Genomic DNA, 22,682 nt, shown 5'->3' on the forward strand with positions numbered 1-22,682 from the left:
TCTTATCCATCTATGACATTCATGATTTTATGTTTCTCTGTTTCCTCTCATTCTTCTAAATTCCAGGAAGTACAGTCCCAGATGACTCAATCTTTCCGCATAGGCTAAACCCTTCATAGAACCATAGAACGCTACAGCACAGAAACAGACCCCTTCGGCCTTCTAGTCTGTGCCAAACCATTTTTTTCTGCCTAGTCCCACTCACCTACATCCAGTCCATAGCCCTCTATGTCTCACCCATCCATGTACCTGTCCAAATACTACTTAAATGTTAAAATTAAGCTCACCTTTAATACTGAGTTAGAATTCAGATTTCTGAATGGTGAGAATTGCACCAAAGCTGCTTTCGGTTCAGCTGATTATTTTTACTGGTGATCCATAAATCAAGCATTGGAATGAATCACATGTACCTGCTGCATCTATTTCTGACAAAAAGGTTTAGGTTTTTCTTCTCAGAACCATAAAATCTTACAGCATAGAAGCAGGCCCTTCAGTCCTTCCCATCTGTACTGGACTATTATTCTCTCTTCTCCCACTGACCTGCATCCCGACTATAGCCCTCCATACCTCTCCCATCCTTGTACCTGTAAAAATTCTTCTTAAATGTTAAAACTGAACCCGCAATCACTCCGTGAGCTGGCAGCTCATTCCACACTCCCACCACTCTATGAGTGAAGAAGTTCCCCCTCACATTCTCCATAAACTTTTCCCCTTTCAACCTTAACCCATATCTTCTGGTTGGTATCTCACCTATCCTCAGTGGAAAAAAAGTCTATCTATATTTACTCTGTCTATCCCCCTTCATAATTTTAAATACCTCTATCAAATCTTCCCTCATTCTTCTGTGCTGCAGGGAATAAAGTCCTAACCTGTTTAACCTTTCCCTGTAACTCAGTTCCTGAAATCCCAGCAGCATCCCCGCAAATCTTCTCTGCACTTGTTCTATCTTATTGATATCTTTCCTGCACATAATACTCCAATGTCTTATATAACTTTAGAATAACATCTCAACTCCGATACTTAATATTTTGACTTATGAAAGCCAATATGCCAAATGGTCTCTTTACCTAGAACACCACTTTCAGGGAATGATGTTTCTGTTTTCCCAGGTTCCTCTGTTCTACTCCACTCCTCAGTGCCTGTCATTTACGTCCTTTCTTGGTTTGTCCTTCCAGAATGAAACATCTCACACTTGCCTCCCTTAAATTTCATCTGCTATTTTTCAGCCCACTTTTCCAGTTGGTCTATATCCCTCTGCAAACTTTAAAAACCTTCTTTGCTGTCAACAACACCTCCGATCTTCGTGTCATCTGCAAACTTGCTGATCCATTTTACCACATTATTATCCAGATCATTCATGACAAACAACAATGGTCCCAGCACTGATTCCTGAGGCACACCACTAGTTACAGGCCTCCAGACTGAGAAGCAATCATTCACCACTACTCTCTGGCTTCTCCCATTCAGCCATTGTCAAAGCCAATTAATCTCTGGAATCAACCTAGTGAATCTCCTCTCACCGCCTCCAAAGCCTGTACATCCTTCCTCAAGTAAAGAAACCAGAACTGCACACTCTAGATGTGGCCACACCAGTACCTTGTATAGTTGCAGCATAACCTCTCTGCTCTTAAATTCAATTCCTCTAGCAATGAAGGCCAACACTCCATTTGACTTCTCGATAACCTGTTGCACCTGAAAACCAACCTTCTCCAATTCATACACAAGAATTCCCAAGACCTTCTGCATAGCAGAATGCTGCAATCACTTGACGTTGAAATAATAATTGTCCAAACTCTCATTTTAGGTATGACTTTCTAATCCAGGCAACATCCTGGTGAACCTTTTCTGCAAGCTTTCATAACTTTCCTATTTTGTGGTGACCAGAACTCCACACCATTCTTCAAAGAGGGTCTCACCAAAGTTTTATACTGCTGTAACATCACTGCCAACTTTATATCCAATGCCCAGATCAATGAAGCCAAACATGCTGTTACCTCAATGTCTACTAGTGTTGCCATTCTGGCCATCTCAAGAGAACTCTAAACATGGAAGCTCCTGGGGGTTCTGCCATTTACTGGATACTTTCCTCTCACATTTGATTCCCCACAACGTCTAACACCTCACACTTGTCTGGGTTTAACTCAATCTAGCTGATCTACATCCTCCAAACTTTCCATCTTTTTCTTGATAGCTTTAAACCCTAATCCATGTTTAGCCAGATGTTTTCAGCTGGTATAAACAATAGGACACCACCAATCAGCCATTTGTCTTGAGATTTCCTCTGGAAATATTGGGCGTGTGGATGAAATCCGCAATTGAGTGGGACCTTGTTTAACTATCTCATCCCCGTCCCCAACTGATTTAAATCTCATAATACAAAAGATTCTGAACAGTAGATTTAAATTTAAATTTAAACATGCAGTAAAGTAACAGGCCCTTCTGATCCATGAGTCCTTGCTGCCCAATCACACCCAATTTACCTACACCCGCAGTAGTTTTTGAACGGTGGGAGGAAACTGAAGCGAAACCCTTGCAGATACAGGGGAACCATACAAACTCCTGACAGACAGCACCAGGTTTGTACCCGGGTCGCTGGCACTGTAACAGCGTTGCATGTTACAGCTAACCATGCCGCCCGCTGAAAGCTTGCGAAGAGAATGTTTCATCAAGTGTAGAATAGAACTGTGCCAAAGCCTCAGCATTAAAGTTTGATCATTTAAAACAAATGAGGAGGAAATTCTTTCCTCAAAGGGTTGCAGCATTTCAGAGGGGAAGGTTTTCAATTATTTATTCTGAATAATTGTTCATTCATTCATTCCTCTTCTGGGGGTAATTGAAGAGAATGTAAAGAGGATAAATAAAAATGGGATTAGTGTGGGATTAATGTTGGATTTTATAAAATGGGTTGATGGTTGATGTGAACTTGATGGGTTGAAGGACCGATGTTGGTATTTTATCTCTCTTTGACTCTCTAGCCAATTTTATGGATCAATGCCACGTTGCAGCCGGCTGAACCAGGAAAATAAAAAGGCGACTTACCTTTTATGGAGAAGGCCTGTAAGGATGCTCCAGTGTTGCTTTTATTGAGAGAGGCGTCAGTAGGATGCTCCAGTGTTGCTTTTATTGAGAGAGGCGTCAGTAGCTGTCCTCTGGAGCTGAGGGAGGTGGGACGAGTGGTGCAGTAGCGCAGCCCATCAGCGTGCGATCGATCATACGCACTGAGTAATGGGCGTCGTCGTTACCCATATTCCCCCGTGCAGCTGGAACTGGAACGCTCTGGAAAATGCAGAGCGGTTTCAGCTGTGTGGGGGATTATGGGTAATCAAGACAGCTATTGATCCTGCATTAAAACAAAAAGAGGCTCACTCCACCAGACTCCGCCGTGCCTTTGTCAGCCTTCTCCTTCGAGCCTGGCTCGGTGAAGGAGCAAGGGGTGGAGTGAAAACGGGAAGAGGACATTTCCGGGTGGGAGAAGGGAGCCTTAATCCCAGCACCCATCACTGTGGGAGCCCTGGTATTGGCTCCTGGGTCACGGGCTGATGATGTCATCATGACATCATCAGCCCGGCACTAAGCAACTGTCTTCAGCGGCATTGCCTTTATGGACCAAGGTGAAGTGACTCGCTCCACCTCTGGGACTATCCCCCGGAAAGGATCGGAGTCCGCATCCAGCATCCCTCTTCGGTTCTTTTCGAAAGGTAGGTGTAGCAATGTGAAGGCGGAGAATATCCACTTTTGTATTCACTTTTTTTTAACCACTATAAAAAGACTTTATGACTTTTCTTGAGATGGATTGTGTGAATCCAGTTATCTTTAACTCCATCAGATGATGATCCTTAACTCCATTCTTTTGAGCAATATCAACAGTTCTTTAGAAACACAAACAATCACGTTGAAAATACTTACAAGTATTCTGGAAGAACGTCACTACCACTACAGTCATATACTAATCAATCAGTCCAGACTGTAATTAGCTTTGAAGTTTACGTATGAGCCAATTCTTGCAGTTGGCTGTCTTGGTCTCGGTGTGGATTGTCTATTTTGAACATTTGATTTTCCAAAAGTCTGCTGGGACATTAAATAAAAATGGGACCATGTCTGCATACACCACCCTTCATCAAGCAATGTTATTTAGAAGGGTAATGGAATAGGGCAGGGAAATTGAGCTAATTGTAAAATCAAATCACCTACATGATTAAATGGTCAAGAAGGAATAGGGGGTTATGTGCCCTATTCTATTTCCTTAGAATGAAAAAAAATCCTTGAATAATAACTATCTACCTTGTGTATAGTTTGTGCAATCCATGCCTTGCAATATGTATGTTTGTGTTAATTGACTGAGAAGATTCAAAAACTGCATGTGCCATGTTGTTTGTAATTTCTTGCGCTGTTATGCCTGCTCCAGTACTAGTTGAGAGCTTGGCTGTCTTTCATAATGGAGGTTTCCTTGGTAGTCACCTCCTCAATTTTGCCTCAGTAAGCAGCCACATTCAAAAACCTGTGCACATTGCAGTTATTATGGGCTCCTGTTCAGACACTGCAGGTTTTGAGGGCAGCCAAAGAGCTGATAGACTGGGTCTGGCTGCAGGGAGGACACAATAATGCTTCAATTTTACACAGTTTATCACTTGGGGCACTGTCCTGCCATCTTGCTATTGGGTCCGGAGAGTCGAAGCCCCATCACACCATCACGGTCAACGTGCTCTGCAATTGCCTATTCCCATGCCCCAGTGCTCCCTTTGACTTGAAACCTTAATTTGTTTCTCTGCCCACTGGTACGTCCTGACTTGCTGAGTGCTTTCAGCATCGGTTTTCATTCCTGATTTCCAGTACATGCCCTACCATTTCTCTTCCAGAAATGGCTCACCCTCTTTGCACTGACATGATTTCTGTCTTTCTTGCCTTGTTCACTCTCAATTATTATTGGTTCCCTTCTGAAGAAAAATGTTCTGATTAAGTGTTTTTGACCAGGAATATTAATTCTGTTTTGTAACAGCTGCAGCCTATCCTCCTAAATGTTTTTGGTGTTTTCTGGCTTTATTTTAGCATTAATAACTTGATTAATTTCCAAGCAATATTTCTGGGAAATTTTTAGACTTGTGAAGACAACTCAGTCAAAAACATAAGAAACAGGAGAAGGAGTAGGCCACCCAGCCCATCTGATGAGAGTCTCATCTTCACCTACTGACTTTTTCCCATGTCCCTTAATTCCTCTACTGTGTAAAAATCTATCCAATCTTGTCTTACATATATTTACTGAGGTAGCCCCCAACTGCTTCAATAGGCAGCAAATTCCGTAGATACACCACCCTCAGGTAAAAGCAATTCCTCCTCATCTCCATCCTAAATCTACCACCCTGTATCTTGAAGTATTGAAAAGTTGGACCAAAGGGCCTGCTTTCCTGCTGTAAAACTCTATAATTGCAAACACATCTTTACAATTTGAAAGAAAGAGAGGATCAACAGAGAGATGCCAAGGTGGACCTGCTGCACCAGAGATGCAAGACTCTTATCCATGTGTCCTGTCCCTTCAGATGACACAGTCAGCAATGTTTCTTTTCTTTATAAAATATTTTTAAGTTTAGCATATTAATCCTACTTACAAAGTCTACTAATATAGCAAAAAAGCATGTGATATCCATAGTAAAAATTAATATAAATGTAATTCAAATTCATCCATATTTGTTGATTTAACATTATTTCTTAAAAATAATTCTGGATAGAAACCAATTGAGTTATATTATACCCGGTCTTGGTCAAAACACAGAGTAATATCTGTCTAATACGATGATCTAGGACAACCATAATTAAACCCATATATAATTGGTTAATTTTTGATTTTATTATTAGGATTATTATTGAGGATGACAGGGATCTATTATTTAAAGCAATGGTAGGATATTAATATGCATAATTTACTTTTATTATTACATTATGATAAATTAGTGAATCGCCCTTCTTGGGTAGAAATGGAACTGAAGTTTTCTAAAAAATCATCTAAATTGACAATTTTAGGTTCCATTATACCCTTTGCCATTTCTAAATTGTCACATAATTGATAATGAGAAATAGGTTGAGAATTTGGGCTCAATTTAGAAAATGTTATGGTTATAACAGTTTTTCTCTTGCTAGTTCCATTATAAATAACCATCTTTTTCAGCCTTCTGTGTTAGATGCAGGCTTTTAGGAATGGTACAGATTAGGTATCAAAAGTTATAATGATCTTTTTATTTGAGATAACTTTGCCTCTTTTGCACAATTATCAGCTAAATTTAATCTTTCTAAGAGATATTTCTGTAGATATTTACAAGTTAGATATTTTGTTCAGTGAAAATCACATGATTTTCCTCGAATCGCAAATTCAAATACTCTTGATACATTTTTAAATTTACAATTTGTTCACAGTAGATTAATATCATGTATTTATAATAATTTATTGGACTTAAGATCAGCTTCATTGGCTGGAATTAAGACTGATTGGAAGCATGAACTCAATCTAACATTTTCAGATGAAGACTGGTATTTTGTGTAATGATAGAGATCGTGATTGCAAGGCAACTAGCAATGCCTTACTGTTTGATTAGACTTGGCTGTCAGCATGGAACTGAGACACAGCATGCAGAGCTGTAATCGAGACTTACAGCCTCATAGCATGCCTCATGATTGTTACGGAGTCCAGAGGACCCCAAAAACCAGCAGCTATAGATGTACACCACAACACAGGGTTACTTAAACAAAAGTAGTTTTTAATTATAATTGAACAAGAAAACAGAATTAAGCTTTAACTTATTACTTAACCTACATACTTAACCTAACTACTTAATCCCCCCTCTAATTCTAAGCGCAGGTTTGTGTAATGTATATTTAAGATTAGAAAAGTTCTTTGGATCACAGTCCAATCTTACTAGTTGCAGGCCATTCTTGTACAGTGCATAGAAGTTAGCATTAACAAAGTTCACCAGTCTTTGGTGCTTAACAGGCAAATGGTTACCACTCAGGAGGGTTCTTGCTGGTTTTCAGAGAGAGATTCCTTTTCCAGGACGTCTGCAACTGATTCCTTCTCAATCAGTCTTGCTGATGAATCTTGCCCCCTTCAGGGTTCTTCAGATGATGCTCAGTCCGCCAATCTCTTCCTTGGACCAGACAGCCTTCCAAAGTTTGCCAGCTTGTCCTTCTGGAACTGATTTCTGTCTCCTCTCTCTCTCTCTTTCACATCCTCCCTCTTTGAGAGCAAAACTCTTCTCATCTGTCTGCAAAGATCACATACTCTCCCAGGCAAGCTGCTGTCGATACTTTCTTGCCTCCTACAAAAAGCACTCTGCAAAAGTCCTGCAAATATTCTGTGTTTTAAAATGTGTGTGTGTGTGTGTGTGCAAGCTGCTCTAACAATTCCTCCCAAACCACTTCTAAATACTCTGTCACATGGTGCTGTTTACAACTTTAAACTTTTCCTTCATTCATGTATTGACTAAGAACTCACACATACGAATATAAGATGAAATATGGTGTCAGAAGTGGGATGAGGGAAATTAGAAGGAAATATTTTAAAAGGTAAAATCTAAAGTCAGCAACTGATCAGTAAAGAGAGGCTAACAGAGTGAAATATGGAAGGATTACATCCACCAGTGAAACTTCAGCTGACACAAAATGTGGCTGAAAATTGGAACAGATTTAAACAGTGTTTTGGATTGTATTTAGTGGCAGTCAGAGCTGAAGAGAAAAGTGATAAAGTGAAAGCGTCAGCTTTCTTACATGTCATGGGTGATGAAGCCCTGGAGGTGTATAATAACTTCACATTTGCTGCTGAAGGAGACAAAATGAAACTGGAAAAAATAATGGAACAGTTTGAGGCATACTGGATACCTAAACGTAACATGACATTTGAAAGGCACAGATTTTTCACGTGTACAGAAAACAGAAGTATTGATCAGTATGTGAGTGAATTGAGAAACAGAAGCAAAACATGTGAATTTGATGGACTGACCAACTCTCTGAGAAAAGACAGACTGTGTGGGATATTCCAGATAATAGTCTCAGGGAAAGACTGCTAAGAGAACAAAATCTAGACCGGGAAAAGCCTAGGACTCGGATGAGCCTGCAGAAACTAAAATTACAGGCAAAAGAGCTGTTCAGTGAAACTGACTGGAATGTGGATGCAGTGAGCAAGAACGGACATAAACTGTTGAACAAAAAGTGCGCCAAAGTGGCCAGCAAACAAAAAATGAAAGGGCCAATCGAAAGCCATGTCTCCGAGGCAGTACACAACACCTACCAAAAAAGTGTCCAGCATATGGTGAAACATGCAATATGTGCAACAAAGAAGCAAGGTTCCTGAAGTAGATGAAAGGGAGATAGAGGAATTCTATGTGGGCGTTGTGACTGAAAACAAGAAAGAAAACAGAGACTGGATGTTGCGATTAAAAGTGAATGACAGATACATTTCAGTTAAATTGGATACTGGAGCACAAATTAATGTAGAATTAGAGACTGATTTTAAGAAGATTAGGCCGAGACCAAAGATGTATGGAACAAAAGTGAAGGTGACAGGATATTCAGGTACCGATATACCAGTGCAAGGAGAATACATGGTCAAAGTGAAACACAAGGGCAAAGAGCACATGCTAGCATTCATCGTGGTACCAAAGGATGTACAGGCCTTACTAGGTTTAACAGCCTGTGAGAAACTGAACCTGGTAAAAAGAGTCATCGTTGTGGAAAGTGAAGGAGAGACAGTCGACGATGAACTCATGAAAGAGAACAATGACCTATTTCAGGGTCTAGGCTGCCTTCCAGGAGACAAACGATCAGAGTGGATAAACGTGTGCCACCGATAATACATCCATGCAGAAAAGTTCCATTTATGCTTCAAAAGAAACTAAAAACAGAGTTGGACAGGATGGAAACCCTGAACGCGATTCAGAAGATAGATGAGCCAACAAAATGGGTGTGTTCACTTGTCATTGTGGACAAAAAGAATGGAAAGATTAAAATTTGCTTGGATCCAAGAGATCTAAACAGAGCAATAAATAGAGAACACTTTAAGCTTCCGACGTGTGAAGAAATCATGTCACAGTTTCAAATGGAAAGTGCTTCAGCCAGTTAGATGAATCATCAGGATTTTGGCAGTTGAAATTGGATGAAGCAAGTTCAAGACTGTGCATGTTCAATGGTCCATTTGGCAGATACAGATTCCTAAGGTGACCATTCGGAATTGCCTCAGCTCCTGAAGGGTATCACAAAACTATCCATGTGGTCTATGAGCACCTGGATGGAGTTGATACCTCAATGGATGACAGCACAGTATGGGGAACCACGAGAATGGAGCATGATGAGAGACTAAAGAAAGTGCTGGAAGCAATAAGGAAAGCAAACCTGAAGCTCAGGGTGACAGAACTAATGTTTGTAGGAGATATTATTGGCAGTGAGGGCATCAGACCAGATCCCAGAAAGGTGTCCGCCATTGGGATCATGCCAAGGACACAATGCAAAAAGGATGTACAGAGGTTTAATGTAATGGTTAACTATATGGGTAAATTCATATCCAACCTCTCAGAAAAGTTGGCTCCATTGAGAAGACTAACAGAAAAGAACATTGAATGGGAGTTGAATCATGAGCTTAAAAAGTCATTGAGGGAACTAAAGAAACTGCTCAGAGGAATCAATTCTGAGGTTTTACGACCCAGTGAGACCCATCAAGATACCATCAGATGCATCACACAGTGTGCTTGGTACAGTTCTTCTGCAAAAATATTATTGGAAACCCATTGCGTATGCATCACGCTCAACGACAGATACGGAGATGTGATACGCTCAAATTGAAAAGGAGCTGCTCACCATCATATATGCCTGTGTCAGGGCAAGCAATCAGTGTAGAGACTGACCATAAGCCATTAAATAATTGTCCACCTCGAATACAAAGAATGATGATTAGGCTACAACGCTATACACTGAATGTGGTGTACACTCCAGGTAAGCTAATGTACACAGCAGACACGTTGTCTAGAGCTGTTGACACAAGAGAGCCCGCAAACACCAAAATGGATGGAGATGTGAATTCCTTCATGGACGTAATCACAAGTGCACTGCCCATATCAGACGCAAAAATGGAGCTCATAAATTCAGAGACAGCTGATAAAAAACATCTTGGATGGATGGCCCAACGTGAGGCAGGTCTGCTCACCTGGCATTGCAGAGTACTGGGAATGAAGGGCGGAAGTGGTTGAAGACATCATCTACAAAGAAAACAAAATCTTTATCCCAAAGAATCTGTGAAAAGAGATGCTTAAAAAAAGGATCCATGGAGGACATCTTGGAATTGAAAAGTTTAAGAAAAGAGCATGACAGGTAATGAACTGGCCAAGAATCAACAATGATATAACAAATGAAGTGTCCAACTGTACAATGTGCTGGAAATATCATGCAAATAATCCTTCAGGACCACTAAAGCCACACCCAGCACCATACAGACCTTACCAGAAGGTAGACCTATTCGAATGTCAAGGAAAGGACTATTTTGGAGTCACAGACTATTACTCCCTGTATCCAGAGGTGTGTAAACTGAACACCACCACTGCAGACACTGTAATAACAGGTATGAAAGCCATATTCCCCAGACATGGCGTGGCAAGTGAGGTCTTCATGGACAATGGACCCCAGTTTTGCAATTTAATGTTCCAACAGTTTGCAAAGGAGTGGGACTCTGTACACACCTTGTCAAGTCCTCATTTTCCACAGTCTGATGACCACGTAAGGCTAAAAGACAAAACAAACTTATGGACTCAGAAGGAAACTGTCCTTAGTGAAGTCCAACCAAGATCATACACCATTCAGACAGATGAAGATTCTGTTCTACGAAGAAATCGTCGAGACCTTCAAATGGAACCAGCCACATTAGATGGAAAGATGGGATACTGATTGAACAACCTGAATACACAGCTGAGAAGACATCATCTGAGGCAACAACTCAGATTCAAGGACAATCAATGAAGTGATCGTCAAGGCAGGTGAATCCTCTTAAGAGACTCATTGAGCAAATTTAAAGAATCCTGCTATAGAATGAAGTAGTGCTATCTTATTCGCTCTTCAAATTTTAGTGTATGTAAATGTGAACACACAAAACAAATTTTAAAAATATTAACAATGTTGATAATAATGAAAATGTAAGTTCCTGGTGTTAAAGTTAAAATTGCAGAGGTATACAAAGAAAATATGTTAGTTAAAAGTAAACTACTTTTGTTTTAAGAAAGGGAGATAGAGATCATGGTTGCAATGCAACTAGCAAGGCCTTACTGTTTGATTAGATTTGGCTGCCAGACAGTATGCAGATCTGTAACGGAGGCTTGCTGCCTCATGGTGCTGTTTACATCAACTTTAAAGTAAAGAACCTTTTCTTTCATTCATGTGTTGTCTGAGAACTCACACTCACAAATACATGATGAAACACTCTGCTCTTACTTTGATTAATGATTCTTCATGTTGTGCAAGGCGTTGCTTATTACAACTTAAGGTGGTACATAGAATGCATATGTCCAATCTTAAATTATCTTGTTTTTATGATGATGGTGATCCATTATGTGAGAAGTGCAAAATCTTTGAAGCGTCATTGATCCATATGTTTTGGGAGTGATGTTTCTAGATGCATTCAACCAGCTAGTGTAGCAATTGCCATCTGTAGCCATTGGGTCTGGAATCCACCCACTCCTTTTGCACTTCATTAATTTTATGCCGTGAGGTAAATCTCAAGGATATCAATACGCAAGAGAAAGATTAATTGCTTGCAAAATGAATGAGTTAATATCCTCTTCATCTCAGATGGCTGGATTAAGGATGACAAGAATCTATTATTTAAAGCTGAGGTAGGATTATCATGTCCTTATATGTCACATGTCCCACCATCACTCCAATGTTCTCTTCAGTGTAATTACTTTCATTGATTGGAAATTATTTCACCCTCAATGTGGAACTTATTTGCAGATTGCAAATGAAAATCCCTGCCACACGGCCTTTATTTCACCATGATCTCATTATTGTTCTTAACTCAGGTCTAATTATTGATGCTTTTGGTGAACTAAGAGACCAACAGGAGCAAGTTAAAGAAGACATGGAGGTAAGCACTTCAACACATGGAATAGCAATGCCAGGATTTTTTAAAAAATTTAGACATACATTATGGTTACAGGCCATTTTGACTCATGAGTCCATGCCGCCCAATTACACCCAATTAACCTACAACCCCTGGTACGTTTTGAAAAGTGGGAGGAAAGTGGAGCCTAAAGAGAAAACCCACGCAGACACGGGGAGAACATAAAAACTCCTTACAGACAGCGCGGGATTTGAACACTGGTCCCAGTCACTGGTGCTCTAAAGGTGTTGTGCTAAACGCTACATCACCCGTGCCGCACCCCCCCCCCCCTTCCCAATCACAGAGCATGTTCCCTTATCTCTGGAGATAATTATGGGTTGAGTTCTTCTTCTCCTCACATGCTTTCACCACAGTGCAATTTGAAGGTCAGATTCCAAAAAAAAGTTGAGGCAACGTTGCAAGATCTATTTTCTAAATAGACACAGTTGATGGTGGAGCCTCACTTCCCATTGGAGATATGGAGATCACAGACAGATGTCTCTATCAAGACCCTGGGTCCATATGAGTACAGTTCATGCAAAGAGCTATCTCTATAAGTTTGGTAGGAGACAGAGAATAAAGGGAGATTGATTGCTGGAGTTTGCTGGATAATGACAGCAGTACTGGGACTTCAGCATCTGTGAACAGAAACACAGAAGTCCTGAACTTACTGTGAAAACTCAATGCTGGAGAAACTCAGCAGGTCAGACAGTATACTTTATATAGCAAATATAAGGCCTGAGCCCTTCATCAAAGTGTGAGCAAGATGTTGGCAGGCACCTGAATAAAATGAGGGAGAGGGTTGTGGAGGGGCAGGCCACAGGCAAGAGGATAAGGGAGCGAGGGCACAATAGCAAACAGGGGGAAGGGGGATGGCTCTGTGCATGGAGAGGGAATAGGGTGGGGTGGTGGAGGGAAGTAGAGTGATAGGGAAACACGGAGAACCTGGAATGGTCTAGCAGGAACTGGAGAAGTTGATGTTAATGCCATCTGGTTGGAGAGTGCCCAGATGGAATATTAGCTATTGCTCATCTAATTTTGAAGTGAAATTGTTGAACTTACTGACCTGCTCACTTCCTCCAGCTTCTCATTGTTTGTTCAGCAATAGTTGGCACCTTATTTAGATTTTAAATTTAGAGATATAGCACAGCCCTTCCAGCCAACAAGCCCGAGCCACTGAATCACACCAACGTAACCAGTTAACCGATGAACCCCTGTAGGTACATGTGAGGAAATGGAGCACCTGTAGTAAACCTATGCTGTTGCAGGGACAAAGTACAAATGCCTTAAAGACAGTAGAAGATATGAACCTGGGGTCGCTGGCTCTGTAATAGCGTTGCTAACAATGCCACCCTGTCTTTCAATGTTCTCCTATGCTCAACTCCATCCTTTGTCCCTGCGAGAGATCCATCTCGCTGGAGTTCCTCAGCATTTACCAGGGACCTGTGCTAAGTCTAACCTGAGCAGAGTTCCCTCCTTCCTGAGTGGTAACATGACCTTGGGCAACAGGATATGTTCATCCACTATCCCATGGTTGTACTGTTCTATTTTGCAGAGGGGGCTCATCTTGAGTTCAGGCCCAGGCAACACCTTTCCCTCAATTGAAGGAAAGAGAGAGTTAAGTCTGGTTTTATGCATCACATTCCTTCTAGGATAGTGGTTTTCAACCTTTTTTTTCCCCCACTCAAATAGTACCTGAAGTTATCCCTAACGGAGTACCTATGGTATGGAACTCCATTGGTGGTCTTTGGTGAGTAAGGGATTACTTAAGGTGATATGTGAATGGGGGAAAAAAATGTTGAGAACTGCTGTCTTAGGACATGTGTCTAAAATAAAGCTATTTGGAAATACCCAGTTATGCGTTCGAAGGGAATTACATTGACTAGGTTTAAATTGTTGGGCAAATAATTTTGAGTTCATTTGAAGTTCAGTTGTGCAAGCATTTAAAACTATTTTTTGTCACGTTCCCGCAGTTGATACAACCATTCAGACACAATTAAGAGGTTCTTGCAGAGACTTGCAGGATGATTGGACAAAACACATGACTGTCGGCTTGTGGCTTCCCCACTAACCGATTAAAGCCATCCGATAACATTGACCGGCAATCAGTTGCGCTAGTCATTCAGGTTTTCCTTTTCTCTCTTTCCAGACCAAGTGTTTCATCTGTGGAATTGGCAATGACTACTTTGACACTGTGCCCCATGGCTTTGAGACTCACACACTGCAGGAGCACAATTTGGCAAATTACCTGTAAGTACTCTCATTTCCTGCTACTCAATCACCCCAGAGACAAGCCTGCAATCTGGGTTTTTAATCAACAGAGTGGCTATAAAGAGGAAAAGAAAACAAACTATCAAGGCAGTGATGCATTTATAAGGGAAGAATACAATCTGCCAAGGAAAGCAATCCTTCCACAATGCAGGGTTAGATGAAACATCCTTGTATGGACAGAAGCCATTGACCTCATTGAGCATTGTCAATTGCCTTTGTACCGGCAGATGGAGGCAAATAACTTGTCAAGAAAGTTACTGCACTTCTAAACTTTCAGGATAAAAGAGTTATTAAATAAAAATAGATGGAGATTTCTAATAGCTATTAGGTAACGTGCCTTTTGCTGTTGGTGTAATGGAGTGATTGAGGATTATAAAGTTTCAGAATTTATAATTGCGGAAGTGAAGGACAGACGTCACTTTCCAGAGTGATGTATGAGGGAATTGCCCGAGACATAATCTTCCAAAATAACTGTTAATCAGAGCTCATGTCTGAGGGCTGGAAAAATTGCAAATTTTACACCCTTTTTTACTAAAAAAGACATACCCCATAACAACAGACCACTCAATTCAACAGGGCAATAATCACTTGGCAAGTGCGCATTGATGGGAATGGATCTGTTCAAGGCTTGTCAAACCCGAGTGATTATTTTTTCATGCGGTAAGTGATTGGGTTGTGGAGACAAATGGCATTTTTATGATATGTGAGGACTTCCAAAATGCATTTGATAAAGTGCCACATTATGGGCTTGTTATCAAGACTGGAATTGAAGGAGCTGAATCGACATGGATGGAAAATTTGCTCAGTTGGAGGGAAGAAGTGGTGAAACACAAAATATGATCTGCTGAATGAACTCAGTGGGTCAGGCAGCTTCTGAGGAAGCAGAGGGATGGTCGACATTTTGGGGCAAGTCCCTGCATCATTAAAAAGGCCTATGGGATGCTGGCAGTGCCAAATTAACCATTAGACTGAGTAGGCTGAAGCCTCGGGGCCCGGGAAGTAAGGGATCCTGACGCATTGTGGTATGATTAAACTGACTAAACAATGTTCGTTACTCAGCATAATGGTTAATCTGTCACTGGTTTTAGAAACATAAATTTGACCCCTTGTACCCATGCCAGCTTATTAAAAGAATGTCCATTAACCACAGACAGACTACAGTGCCAGCGATTGCGACTGGAGTTCGAATCCTGCGCTGTCTGTAAAGAGTTTGTGCGGTTTTGCCCAGCAGTCCCCGTGACTGCATGAGTTTTCCCCAGGGGCTCTGCCAGGATTTCTCTGATATTTATTTTTTTTAAATCTGACAAATTGCAACAGACCCATGAACTGTGCCTGAGCTGGTGGCACCGCTGTCACTGGCCCATCTTTGGTTGCACCAGGTGTTTATGATTTTTATAAACTCATTTGCGGTACATTTTGTTAAAATAATGCCAGTGTGTCTGTGAGTCTGTAACCCTGCACACAACTGGCAATTTGCACTCACTGCCACCTTCGCCTGCAACTGCTGGGCGAAACCGCACAAAATGCACAAGCTACGGCTTTGTTCAGGCCCAGACCCAGACCCAGCCAGATTCCCCTTTCACTGCGGCCGCATTGCATTCAGATGACGCTGGCCAGGCAGCCAAGTAACTCCCGAGTTACCAATCGGGAACATTTAAAAACAATAAGCATTGTCAATGCTTAGAGAGAAAAGGGATTGGTGGGGGTGGGGGTGGGGGTGTTGCAAAGAATGGATTTGGGCAAGAGAGTTCAAGTTGGGACTGGTTGGAGGAAACCAACTAGTGTTGGGACTGTGCATCTGAAGTTGCATCAGGGTGGGTCACGGGAGAGAAGGGGTAGAGGGGAATCTTTCAGGGAAGAATTAGCTTAGGGCCCGTGTGGTAGTTAATCCACCACTGGATGCTGGGCTTCATTAAAAGCAGGATTAAGTTCAAGAGTCAAGAGGTCTATGCAACTCTACAAATCTCTGGTGAGACCACAGCTAGAGTATTGTGTTCCATTTTCATCACCTTATTATATGAAGAATGTGAAAGCTATGGATAGGGAGTAGAGGAGAATTACCAGGATGTTGCCTGGATTGGAAAAATAAGTCTTATGAGGCAAGGTTAGCAAAACTAGGACTTTTCTCTTTGGAGCAAAAAAGGATGAGTAGAGACTTAATAAAGGTCTACAATTCTGAGATGCATAGAAAAGGTGGACATCCAGCTCCTTTTACCCAGGAAAGTGAAGGGAGGAAAGTTTAGGGGAGACATCAGAGATGTTTTTTTTACACAGAGTTGTGGGTGCCAGGAATGTCTTTCCAGGGTGTCTGGTGGTGGCTGAAACATGAGAGGCATTTAAGAGACACTTAGAAAGCCACATGAACAAAGAAAAATATAAAGTTACAAGGTAGGATGGGTTTCTTTTTGTTTTGGAAGGAATATATAGGTCAGCAGAATATCGAGGGCTATATTGTAATGTTCTATGTTTTATGTTCTTTTAGTCTCAGTGAAAAGTTGTTTCACTGCAGGAGGGAAGTGCAGAGTGTAAGTCCTCTCATCCAGTACAATGGTCACAACTTTCTAGCTGATTTACATTTGAGCTTGCAGGGAAGAGTTTACAGATCGAATTATGAAACAAAGTTTGAAGGCACAAAGATATGAATGGAGTATAGCATTTGATGAAATAGAAGGTAGAGGGCAGAGGAAATTTACTGAAATAATTTTATGGATTAGGGACATCCGTTTTCTGTATACAATGGAGATGTTGGGGTTGCTCTCTTTAGAAATTAGAACATAGAAAATTACAGAACGATACAGGCCCTTCAGCTCACAATATTGTGCTGACCTATAGATTGCAAGAGGATCAGGGAGAAATGTTTAGATTGTGAAGGCCGTGGACAGTGAAATTATTCCCTTTCACAATTATCTTCAGCTACCTCCATCTTTCTCACTTTCATTTGCCCAGTAACCTGATGAACGGCTTCATGGTCGTGTGCACCGAAGTCAAGTGATGTGGCAGGTGGTGCAATAATAACTAATTAACAAGACAATAGTATCGGGAGCAGTTTAACTACGGTCAAGTCGTGCAGGATACAGAGAAAATTACAAAAACATAGAGCAGGGAAGGGAGATAAAGTACAGTGAATGGGCAGCATGAGATCCATTCAAGAGTTTGGTAATAGATGGAAAGAAAGCATCTTTGAATCTGAAGGTTGGGTTCTCAAGCACATATAATGTGGATATATGTGAGGTTATCCACTTTGGTAATACAAACCGGAGGGCAGATTACTATTTGAATGGCAATAGATTAAGAGATGGGGAAGTGCAGAGAGACCTAGGGGTACTTGTACACCAGTCTCTGAAGGCGAGCATGCAGGTACAGCAGGCGGTTAAAAAGGCAAATGGTATGTTGGCCTTCATATCAAGAGGGTTTGAGTATAGGACAAGGATACCTTACTGCAGCTGTACAGGGCCTTGGTGAGACCCCACCTGGAGTATTGTGTGCAGTTTTGGTCACCTTATCTAAGGAAGGATGTTCTTGCAATGGAGGGAGTGCAGAGGCGATTCACCAGGCTGATACCTGGAATGGCAGGAATGACTTATGAGGAAAGATTGCGCAAATTGGGATTGTACTCGCTGGAGTTTAGAAGATTGAGAGGGGATCTCATAGAGACCTATAAAATTCTGGCAGGACTGGATAGAATGGATGCAGATGGGATGTTTCCAATGATGGGAAAATCCAAAACCCGGGGCCATGGTTTGAGGATAATAGGCAAACCATTTAGGACTGAGATGAGGAGGAATTTCTATACCCAGAGAGTGGTGAATCTGTGGAATTCATTGCCACAGAGGGCAGTAGAGGCAGGTTCATTAAATATATTTAAGAGGGAATTAGATCTATTTCTTCAGTATAAGGGTATTAAAGGTTACGGAGAGAAGGCGGGGACGGGGTACTGAACTTTAAGATCAGCCATGATCTCGTTGAATGGCGGAGCAGGCTCGAAGGGTCAAATGACCTACTCCTACTCCTATCTTCTATGTTTCTATGTTTCTGTATTTTCTGCTTGATGGAAGAGTGCACAATCGAGTCTGACCCGATGGAGTGGAGGAACGGTGGAATGAACCATTTAATACTTTAGCAACTCTCCCAAGACAGAGGATACATGGTGGGGAGGGTGTTTTTCTTTGTGATTTTTCAGCTATGTTTACCACTCGCTGCAGTTTCTTACAGTATTTGGCAGAGTAGTTCCTGTACCAGGCTGTGAAGCATCCAGACAGATTACTTTCAATAGTGCAATAGTAAAGTGGGTAAGAGACGTGGAGGACATGGTTTTTTGTCTGGCTTCTTTGAAAGTCCTGGTTGTGATGTGATAAGATCAGGACAGGTTGTTGGTGAAGCTCTCCACATCAGCACTGTTGAAATATGCAGGAATGTGTGTGTAGAGCTCCTCGAAAGAATCAAAGACTTGTTGATCCAAACCAAGGCTTTTATTAGCAAAAGACAGGAGCTCTTCACAGGTGGCCGACCAGTCCGGAATGATCTGACCTGGCTAGGGACACAACCCTTTAAGGCCCAGACAATAGGCGTGGCTTAGCTCTCAGCCAATCGCTGTAAGCACAGTCTAGATACTGTAACTATTATACATTATATACATTGGTGATAGATCTGTACTATCACAGTGTGGTCCTCTCTGTTTCCTGAAATTTATGTCCAGTTCTTTCATATAAATGACATTGAAACAGAGGTTGTTGTCCTGACTCCATGCCACCAGATTTTCTATCTCCACCTCATCTTTACTTGAGATTCGACCTCTGACAGTAGGTATCATCTGTAAGATTGTAGATGGAGTCAGAGCAGAGTATGGCCAGATAGTCATGACTATACAGGGGGTCTAGTATGAGACAGATAATGCAGCCTTGCAGGGTATCGGTGTTCAGATAATCATGGAGATGGTGTTTTCGTCAATCCTCTCTGCTTGTGGTCAGGAAGTCTGGGATCCACTTGGAGTAAAGGGTACTGATATCTATGTCTCAGGAGTTTTGCCTTGAGTTTGTTTGTGACTGTGGTATTGAAGGCAAGCTGTAGTTTGTAAATATGAGTTGGACACAGGTTTCCTTGTTGTCCCAATGTTACTAATGGAGTGCTGGACCAGCGAGATGACGAATTACTGCTTGGATCTTCCCCAGCCCTTCCCTCATCCCCTTTTATCTTTGATCTCTGCCGTTCCCACTTTAGTCTTGAAAAAAGGAACCAGGCCCAGATCGTTGACTGACCATTTCTCTCTATGGATGCTGTTTGACCTGCAATATTTTTACTTAAAAGCTAACATAGCAAGGATACATTCCCACGATTGACATGGAATTTAAACATTTAAGATTTAGGATCAGTGTTATAGAGCTACTAACTGTTGTCTTTATTCCTGCAGATTTTTCTTGATGTACCTTATTAATAAAGATGAAACAGAGCACACGGGACAGGTAAGACTTCACTACCTGATTAGTGAATAAGAGTGGATGGATGTCAGGTTCAAAGATTCATGATTCCAGAGCTCAGTGGAGGGAGACTTCATTCTGAAAGAAATTATTGTATCTAGTCATAGCAGCTATTTTAAATCTGATTGCCACAGTCCAGTATGAGCTTCCCCATTGGAGATCACTCTTTTGTTTGTTTACATTAAATGTCTGGTAAAGCAACAAATACTTTGATGCTTCACTGGACAAGATCGAGTGAGAGTGGATCCAAATAGAAAATAATTTTGCAAAGGAATGCAATTTTTACTGTGTAAGGTTTGGGTTGAAATGTATTTGACAGGTTTCATGCAATAAACGAGTCAAGTGCTATCCACAACGTGCTTCAACGTGTCCATTGACACCAAATAATTCTGTCTGCTCTGTAGCTGAATCCTCTTACAAATCCTTTTAGTAGGTGTTTAGTACAGGTTTGACACAGTGAGTGCAGAGAGTGACATGCAGCAATGTGTTTAAGATAACATTTTAGTTGTACCCACCAGGAGTCCTACGTGTGGAAAATGTATCAAGAACGTTGCTGGGAGTTCTTTCCAGCTGGAGATTGCTTCCGCAAGCAGTACGAAGACCAGCTCAACTAAGGACGGCTGAAGCTTCCCCCAGACTTTGCAGAACCTACAGATTTCCTCTTTGAATGCTTTCAAGCCTTTTTTTGTGTGTATAACCTGCTCAGTGTGCACTGGAACACCAAAGCTATAGCTCACTGAGTTCGCTGTCAGCACATCTGCTTTCAAATTGATGTAGAGGAAAAAATAATTTGATTTCAAACTGTGTGCCGATACATTTTAAGACATTTCCTTCATCTTGTGAGGACATAAGTGAAAGATAATAAATGGCTTTCATCCAAAACATTTATGTATTTCTTCATCTGGAATGATATTGTATACTTTTTGATGTCCAGAGCAACCTGTTTATGGACACTGGGCTGTGATGAGGAAATAGTGCCTTACTAATGTGGGTTGAGCTATGCAAGAGGTTGTGTGCATGACCGTATCACACTGTAAATCGATATTTTGATGTACATGCTTCTGTCTGACTGCCATGCATCTCAGGAGAAACGGAGAACATTTACATGAACTTAAGATGTTGGATTCTGGTTATTTAGCTCTTTATTTTGGTAATGCTCCCATGCAATACAGCAACAGTCTGAATCTTTGCATAAAGGATTCTTTCAAAGGAAAAACGAAAGTTTTTCCATTGCATGTCTATTATGCAAGTACAAAAGAAAATAAAATGGCAAGCTGATTAATGTGAGAACTTTTTTATGTTTAAGGTTATTAATTACACTGTAGTTACAAAGTGTTGTGTACTTTATTGTAGATTCAGTACCAGTTTCATCAGCCAAGAATGCCGTGTTTAAACTCGGTTGTTGTCTCACACATTTTCTGCCACTTGTGGTAAATATAGTGATCGAGGAATAACTGTCCACTCATTTCTGACTGAAGTTGAAGCAATATCCATTCAGGGATTTCATGGGATACCATTGTAAAGTAATTATGTGTAGAATACTTCATTTGATTTGTTTTAACTTGTAATGCCAATCTTTCAAAATAAAACGTTCAAAATAAAAATTGAGCACTTTTTTTCCATTTTCTTTTGTTAAACTGAAGTCAGAATTTTTAACGTGCTGTCTTTCTCTTCTCTGACTTTACCTGTTCTCTCCTTTACCATGCGCAAATTGGAGAAACAACACCTTATTTTCCAGCATGAACATTGACTTTACTGCTTTCCATTAAACCTGCTGGTCTTTTCTTTCCCCCTCCCCCTTTTCCGGTCTTTCACCCACACCAGCCAGCTCTCCCCCCCTCCCCTTCATTGCTGCTGTCCCTCTCTCCTTTCTCCACCTATCATCTCCTGCCTTGCCATTCCCCCTTCCCCCCTACTCTTTTGTCCAGATGCTTGCCAGCATTCTCTCATATGGAAGGGCTCAAGCCCGAAACGTCGGTTATATTCTTTGCTACCTGCTGAGCTTCTCCAGCATTTTGTGTTTTTACTTCATCAACGGTGTCTACAGAATTTTGTGCTCTCTCCTTTAGCAACATATACTCTGACTGGGTGACAACTCCTCGGGAGTTGGTTTCTTCCTGTACTTTCAGAAGAAGTTGTTCTTCAACTACAAATCTAGATAGCGAGTGGTAGCAGGACATTGACTCGATCAACTAACTCAGCATAGACAGACCAGCGTGTGGTTCCCAGTGTCCAATTTACACAATGTACAGTGCACACTGAGATCACACCACACCATATGTTGGTCCACATGGAACTAGATAGAACTTGCCTCCCATTGTGCTGCGTGACACAGTCTTTTATCTCACCCTTTCAGCAGAATCTTCCCTCTCATTTCTCCCGAAATTTGACTGGGCTATTTCTTCAACCGTTCTCCATGGCAAACAAGTTGTACATTCTAAACAATCTCTTTGTGCATGATCTTCCAAATCCTCCACAAGTTTTCAGTGATGCCAACCTTACATTTATGATTGAAGCTTTTTCTCCCTTCAAGTGCATACACTTTCTCTATATCTATCCCACCAAATACTTGAAAGGTTCTAAAGTTTTGATTCGGCCTTCTCTTTTGCAAAATAAAGTGCCCCACACTATTCGATGTTACAGGAGGGATTTCAAGCTCTGGTATTGCCCCCCCCCCCCCTACTTTTGTATGCATCATGGATTGCACAATGTCTGGCAAGGCCAGTGCTCATTGGCTATTTTTAATTGTCCTTCAGAGAGAGGCTGTTATATAATCAGGATAATGTTAGCTATTTTGTAACTAAGTAAGAATACAA

The 22,682-nt window shown here is 41.3% G+C and overlaps 1 protein-coding gene across 1 annotated transcript in view; it reads left to right on the top strand.

Annotated features, from left to right (window-relative positions):
* The window catches only part of ryr2a (ryanodine receptor 2a (cardiac)), a 612,110-nt gene extending 590,797 nt beyond the window's left edge, over positions 1–21,313 (top strand). The window contains exons 100-103 of the mRNA XM_069936123.1: positions 12,042–12,106; positions 14,271–14,371; positions 19,800–19,851; positions 20,385–21,313. Coding sequence (XP_069792224.1) covers positions 12,042–12,106; positions 14,271–14,371; positions 19,800–19,851; positions 20,385–20,480 — 314 coding nt within the window. The 3' untranslated portion in view covers positions 20,481–21,313. The remainder of the gene's footprint in view (positions 1–12,041; positions 12,107–14,270; positions 14,372–19,799; positions 19,852–20,384) is intronic.
* The last annotated feature ends 1,369 nt before the right edge of the window (positions 21,314–22,682 follow it).

The sequence above is a fragment of the Narcine bancroftii genome, chromosome 4 (assembly GCF_036971445.1).
Source record: "Narcine bancroftii isolate sNarBan1 chromosome 4, sNarBan1.hap1, whole genome shotgun sequence".
In the NCBI taxonomy this organism is placed as follows: Eukaryota; Metazoa; Chordata; class Chondrichthyes; order Torpediniformes; family Narcinidae; genus Narcine; species Narcine bancroftii.